This window comes from Cebus imitator, unplaced genomic scaffold (genome assembly GCF_001604975.1).
Source record: "Cebus imitator isolate Cc_AM_T3 unplaced genomic scaffold, Cebus_imitator-1.0 Scaffold121, whole genome shotgun sequence".
In the NCBI taxonomy this organism is placed as follows: domain Eukaryota; kingdom Metazoa; phylum Chordata; class Mammalia; order Primates; family Cebidae; genus Cebus; species Cebus imitator.
The window spans coordinates 3,613,630-3,620,505 of NW_016107436.1; the positions used below are offsets into that span (position 1 = coordinate 3,613,630).

At 38.5% G+C, this 6,876-nt stretch overlaps 1 protein-coding gene across 2 annotated transcripts in view; it reads left to right on the forward strand.

The window, feature by feature from the left end:
* Nucleotides 1-6,876, forward strand: part of APPBP2 (amyloid beta precursor protein binding protein 2) — a 73,978-nt gene that overhangs the window by 17,660 nt on the left and 49,442 nt on the right. For both annotated transcript variants that reach the window (XM_017539835.2, XM_017539836.2), the window contains exon 2: nt 4,190-4,278. In XM_017539835.2, the coding sequence (XP_017395324.1) occupies nt 4,190-4,278 (89 nt within the window). The remainder of the gene's footprint in view (nt 1-4,189; nt 4,279-6,876) is intronic.

Below are 6,876 nucleotides of genomic sequence, written 5' to 3' on the forward strand. Positions count from 1 at the left end.
TGCAGTGTCGTGATCTTGGCTCACTGCAACCTCTGCCTCCCAGGTTTCAGCAGTTCTCCTGCCTTAGCCTCCTGAGTAGCTGGGGTTACAGGCATGTGCCATCATGCCTGGCTAATTTTTGTATTTTTAGTAGAGACAGGGTTTCAGCATGCTGGCCAGGTTGGTCTCGAACTCCTGACCTCATGATCCACCCGCCTTGGCCTCCCAAAATTCTGGGATTACAGGCATGAGCCACCATGTCTGGCCTCAAATGTGTATATTTTTATAGTTTGCTTGTTTGGATCAGGTAAATTTCACATGTTAACATTTTGTTGATATACCTCTTGAGTCTCTCTTGATCTATAGTTTACCTTTCCTTCTGTTTCTTTTCTGTGCAACTTATTTGTTGAAGAAACACATTCCTTTGTCCTGCAAACTCTACAGAGTTTCCTGAAGTCTAAATTTTGCTGATCAGTATATATAGCATTTTCATCTCCCCTCAGAAAGACCTGGGTGTGTTTGTGTCTGTCTGGGGACTTCATGAGTTTCACTGGTTTCAGACCTTTTTAATGCCATATTCTGAGTTTGGGGTCTGTAAATCATCTAGGTAGTATGAATTTGGACCAGGTACCCATGTATGTCCTGGGCTGGAGGTTTCGGTTTTTCATAGGAGACTTGCTAAGGCTAGAGGGAGATGTTGTAGACTTCTTTAGGCAGGTAGTTAATCTCCAGGTCTCTTTGCTTACAGGATATACTGCCTCAGCTCCTTTCTGGACTTTGATACTCTAGCTTGAAACCATTCAGAGTTATAGACTACTCTGTTTTTCTTCTTTCCTAGCTACTTTCAAGTTTGTATTTTCTTAATTTTTGGCAACTCTGGAGTTTCTATGCTTGGTTTCAGTTTAGCTGTTTATCCAAAAGTTATTTTGTGATTTTTTTTTTTTTTTTTAATATCCAGCCTTTGTATGTTCGAAAAAGCGTTGAAAGGCTAGTGTCTTTGTCAGTGCTATCTGCCATATTGCTGGAAATGTTACTAGCAATTTCTCTACATCTGAAGTTCTTGGAGTAGATATTTTATTTGTGTTCTTAAAGCAGTTGGTCTACCTTTGTTGTGTAATCTGTGAAGATTTTTTTTTTGTCTTTTGAAAGATGCTAAATTTTTTGAGGTTAGAGAACAGTTCTACAAAATAATACAAAAATCAACCAGGTATTGGTGACTCGAACCTGTCATCCCAGCTACTCCAGAGGCTGAGGCTGGAGCATCTCTTGAGTCCAGGAAGCAGAGGCTGCAGTGAGCTGGGATTGCGCTGCTGCACTGCAGCCTGAGCAACAGAGTGAGACGGTCTCCAAAAAAGAAAGAAGGAAAGAAAAAGAAACAGCTTGGCTGGGTGTAGCAGCATGTGTCTACTTGGAAAGTTGAGATAGGAGACTCTCTTGAGCCCAGGAGTTGGAGGCTGCAGTGAACTATGATCACAACACTGCACTCCAGCCATGGTGACAGTGAGACCCTGTCTCAAAAAAATGAAAATGAAAGGTGCTTACAGTCTGATTGGAGAGGCAGTAGTAAACAGTGTGGAAATGAGGTTTTCCCCAAAGTGTCAAAGTTACCAACCAGATTAACCTGGACAATTTCAGTAAATAAGGATGTACTGTAATAACAATACTAAATCATTTATTTAGTGTTGATTTAGAGTAGAGACTATGTCTTGAATTTTTTTGTGTCTTCTGAGGTTCTGAATTCCATCTAAAGTAGGTAAGTACCAATTTGGATTATTGATTTAGAAAATATTTAATGGAACCAGGCATGATAACTCATGCCTCTAATCCCAGCACTTCAGGAGGCTGAGGTGGGCAGCTCACTTGAGGCCAGGAGTTCTAGACCAGCCTGGCCGACATGGAAAAACCCCATCTCTACTAAAAATATAAAAGTTAGCGTTGCATGGTGGTGCACGCCTGTAATCCCAGCTACTTGGAAGACTAAGGCACAAGAACTACTTGAACCCAGAAGGTGGAGGTTGCAGTGAGCCAAGATTGTGCCACTGCACTCTAGCCTGGGTAACAGAATGAGACGCTGTCTCAAAACAAAAAAAAAGAAAGAAAGGTTCAATTGAAGACTACACCCCAGCGTTATGCAATATATCCATGTAACAAACCTGCAGAAAGAAGGGGAGGAAGGAAGGAGGGAGGGAGGGAGGGAGGGAGGGAGGAAAATTTACTTGAAGCCCACACCCCAGTATTATGCAATATATTCATGTAACAGACCTGCACATGTACCCCCAAATCTAAAATTTTTGAAAAGAGAGGAAAGAACATATTTTTTTTTAAAAAAAGATATTGAATGTACTAGGCACTGTGTTAGGTATTGGGAATATAGTGGTGACTATGGTCACCTCATAGAAGGTTGAATATGATGGAATAATATATTTAAGAAATGACTGCTTAAGTGAATGCCTGAATGTCTTAATGCTACCATGGAGGTAAAAAAAAAAAAAAAAAAAAAAAAAAAAAAAAAAAAAAAAAAAAAAAAAAAAAAAAAAAAAAAAAAAACAGCGTGTCATGAAAAAGTTTAACAGGACACAGAATTTAGATTGCCGAGTCAGAGGAAGGTCTCTGTGAGGAAGTAACAGTAGTTGAGAGGATTTGGATGAGTTATAAACTAACCAGGCAAAGAATCATGTTACCAGTGCTTCATGTAGAGGTAGTAGCATATGTGTCCAAAAGTTATGAGCTGTAAGAAAGCTAAGGTAGCAGGAATATAGGGGACAGGGAGAAACAGTAGTAAAAGATTAGGTCAGAAAGATAGGCAGGCATCAAAGCTGGGGGCAGTGGCTTAGGCCTGTAATACCAGCACTTTGGGAGGCCTGGGCCAGAGTATCGCTTAAGCCCAAGAGTTCATAGACCATGCTAGGCAACATAGTATGACCCCGTCTCTACAAAAAAATAGAAAAATTACCCAGGCATGGTTGTGCATACCTGTAGTACTAGCTACTATCTGGGGCTGAGGTGGGCAGATTGCTTGAGCCCAAGATGGAGATTGAGGCTTCATTGAGCCATGATCATGCCACTGCCCTCCAGCTTGTGAGACAGAGGTGAGACTGTATCTCAGGGAGAAAAAAAAAAAAAAAAAAAAAAGGCCAGGCACAGTGGCTGATGCCTGTAATCCCAGCACTTTGGGAGGCCAATTACTTGAACCTGGGAGGCAGTAAGCAGAGATTGTGCCACTGCACTCCAGCCTGGCAATGGAGCAAGACTCCATCTCAAAAAAGAAAAAAAGAAAAATTAAACAGCTGAATGTAGAAACTGCCAGTATTTGTTAATAGGACATATTTTCAAACTAAGGCAACAATTTTTCTAAGTTCTGTTTTTAAATCTCATTTAGTAGGATGCACCAATTTTCAGTCATTAAAGGATTACAGTGAATTGTAAAATACATAAAATTTTGTTTTTAGGCAAAGTAGTTTTATAACTTGTTTTTGTTTTTGTTTTGTTTTGTTTTTTTTGAGACAGTTTCACTCTGTCACTCAGGTTGGAGTGCAGTGTCGTGATCTTGGCTCACTGCAACCTCTGTCTCCTGAGTTCAGGCGATTCTCCTGCCCCATCCTCAAGCAATTTCCCTCCTCCACCTCCATTAGCTGGAATTACAGGCTCAAGCCACAGCACTCACCCTTAAAATGTTATTTTAAATAGCAGTTCTAAAATGTTAGAATGTATAAACCATTTTGACGTGATTAGAAATCCTTCCATTCTGCATTACTATAGACATACTCACCTATTGGTGTGTTTTTGAAATGTTATACTCAAGACTGAACTGAGATTTTTGAGGTGGTCATATTGAGCAGCTCTGTTTTCTGGACATTACCTTTGCCATTATTTTGATAACTTTACATTGACTCTCCAGGTTTAAGTAAAAAAGTTAACCGGTTAACATTTCTTTAATGGTTTTTATCTGTATTTAATAAATACATAATTATACAGTACTCTGTAGTACTTACCATGTTCCATGTACTGTTTTAGGTGGTTTACAAATAACAGTTTGTAACGATTATATACAACTATTAAAATATTTTTATATGAATTGTAGAAATTTGTTAGTGTTACATTTCTTTTAAGCATCTTTCTTGAAATAAATCAAATTACATTTATCAAATATGATTAAAGTAAAAATAAATCGTAGAATTTTAAAATCATAATTTCTTGTTTTTTATTTCAGCTTTACCAGCAGGGACGCTTATGTCAACTGGGCAGTGAATTTTGTGAATTGGAAGTTTTTGCTAAAGTACTGAGAGCTTTGGATAAAAGGTAAATTCTTTTTTAAAAAATTGTGGTAAAATATACGTCACATAAAGTTTACCATTTTAACCAAATTCAATGGCATTAAGTATATTCACATTGTACAACCATCAGCACCATTCATTTCCAGAACTTTTTCATTACCCTAAACAAAAACTCCTTACCCGTTAAATAGTAATTCCCCATTCCCTCCTCCCCTTATCCTGTGCAGCTGCCATTGTACTTGAGATGAGTTTGACTGCTCTGATATCCCATATAAGTGGAATCCTATAATGTTTATCCTTTTGTGTGTGTTGTATTTCATTTAGCATAATTTTTTTTTTTTGAGATGGAGTTTCGCAACCTCCACCTCCCGGGTTCAAGTGATTTTCCTGCCCCAGCCTCCCCAGTAACTGGGATTACAGACATGTGCCACCATGCCTGGCTAATTTTGTTTTTTTTTTAGAGACGGGGTTTTTCCATGTTGGTCAGGCTGATCTCAAACTCCCAACCTCAAGTGATCTGCCTGCCTCGGCCTCCCAAAGTGCTGGGATTACAGGCATGAGCCACTACATCCACCCTGATTTAGCATAATGTTTTTAAGGGTTATCTATGTTATAGTACAAGTCAGAATTTCATTTCTTTTTGTTATGAATAAACATTTTGTTTATTCATTTGTCATGTCAATGGATATTTGGGTTCTTTCTACCTTTTGGCTAGTGTGAATAATACTGCTGTGAACATGAGTATAGAAATGACTTTTGAAGTCCCTGCCTTCGATTATTTTGGTTTTATACCCAGAAGTTGAATTGCTGGATTATATGGTAATTCTATTTTTTTTTTAATTTATTTTTTAAGAGACTTAGTTTCACTATATTGTACAGGCTGGCCTCAAACTCCTGGGCTCAAGGGATTCTCCGTTCTCAGCCTCCCTGCTAGCTGGGACTACAGGTGCTATGCCATTGCACCCAACTCCTGTTTCCAGTTTTTTTGAGGAACTGTCATACTGTTTTCCATACTTCATTTTTTTTTGAGACATAGTCTTGCTCTGTTGCTTAGGTTGGAGTTCAATGGCATGTTCATAGCCCACTGCAAACTCAAACTCTCCTTGGCTTAAAGCCATCCTCCCACCTCAGCCTCCTGAGTAGCTGGGGCTATAGGCACATGCTACTACACCCAACTAATTTTTTTTATTTTTAGTGAAGATAAGGCCTCTCTAGGTTGCCCAGGCTGGTCTCGAACTCCTGGGGCTAAAGCGATCCTCTTGCCTCAGTCTTCCGAAGTGCTCGGACATAAATATAAATTCTTTTTTTTTTTTTTTGATACAGAGTCTCACTCTGTTGCCAGGCTAGAGTGCAATGACACAATCTCGGCTCACTGCAACCTCCACCTCCTGGGTTCAAGCAATTCTCCTGCCTCAGCCTCCTAAGTAGCTGGGATTACAGGCACGTGCCACCACGCCTGGCTAATTTTTGTATTTTTAGTAGAGATGGGGTTTCACCAGTTGGCCAGGATGGTCTTGATCTCTTGGCCTCATGATCTGCTTACCTTGGCCTCCCAGAGTGCTGGGATTACAGGCATGAGCCACCGTGCCCAGCCAAATTCATTTTTAAGTTACTTTTTTTAAAAACTCCACTACAGCTCTTTTTTTTTTAAGATTTATTTAACTTTAGGTGCATACTGTATCTGGCATTTCTCCCCATGTTATCCCTCCCCACCCTCCCCTCCCCCCTGAAGTTACATTTATTTTTGGCTAATGTCTTATGTGGTTTAGAAATTATTTCATTAATCTGATTATATCAGAAAATTTAGAATGGGTAAAATAATTTTGCCTCGTAAGTGTAGAACCAATATAAATCTATAAAATTGTTTCATTGAGAAATTGTTTCAATTGGTTTTTCTATATGCCTGGTATTATTTCACTATGAATTATGTTTATTTGCACTTGTTACCAGAACCCCTGTCTTACACTTTTTTCCAGTCACTACTTCCCCTACCCTAGGGTAACCACTAGATTCATTTTATTTATTTTAGAACATATTAAATAAAATTATGCAGTTTGTGCCCTTTCATGTCTGGCTTTTTTACCCCCCAGTATTGTTTTATGAGAATCACTTAAGTGCAATTACAGTGTGTTCATTCTCACTGCTGTGTATATGTGGTGTTTTATTATATGAATATATTATTATTTATTCTATTGTTGATGGACATTTGGGCTCTTTCCAGTTTTTAGCTATTATATCTAATGCTGCCCTGAACATTCTTGTAAATGTTTTTTGGTGAACATATGTATGCATATCTATAGATACATACCTAGAAGTAGAATTTGAAACAATTTTAGACAACTCAAGGAGTCTGCCAGCATCGTAGAGAATGTAGTAAAAATACTGTGGCGGTAATTATACAGCCCCAAACAGCAGCTTGGTGACAAAGAGAAGATAATTTGTTCTGCCTGCTTGTATCCCCTTTGGAAAGTTAACATTTTGGCAGTTTAGCTTTTTGAGTTCAAAAAAAGAGAGATTGAATTCATCTTCCTGTTGTAAATATCATCATATAGAAGTAGCTACAGATCTGGCTTTTTTCATTGTACTTGCTGTTGTCTTTTTTTTTTTTTTTTTTTTTTTTTTT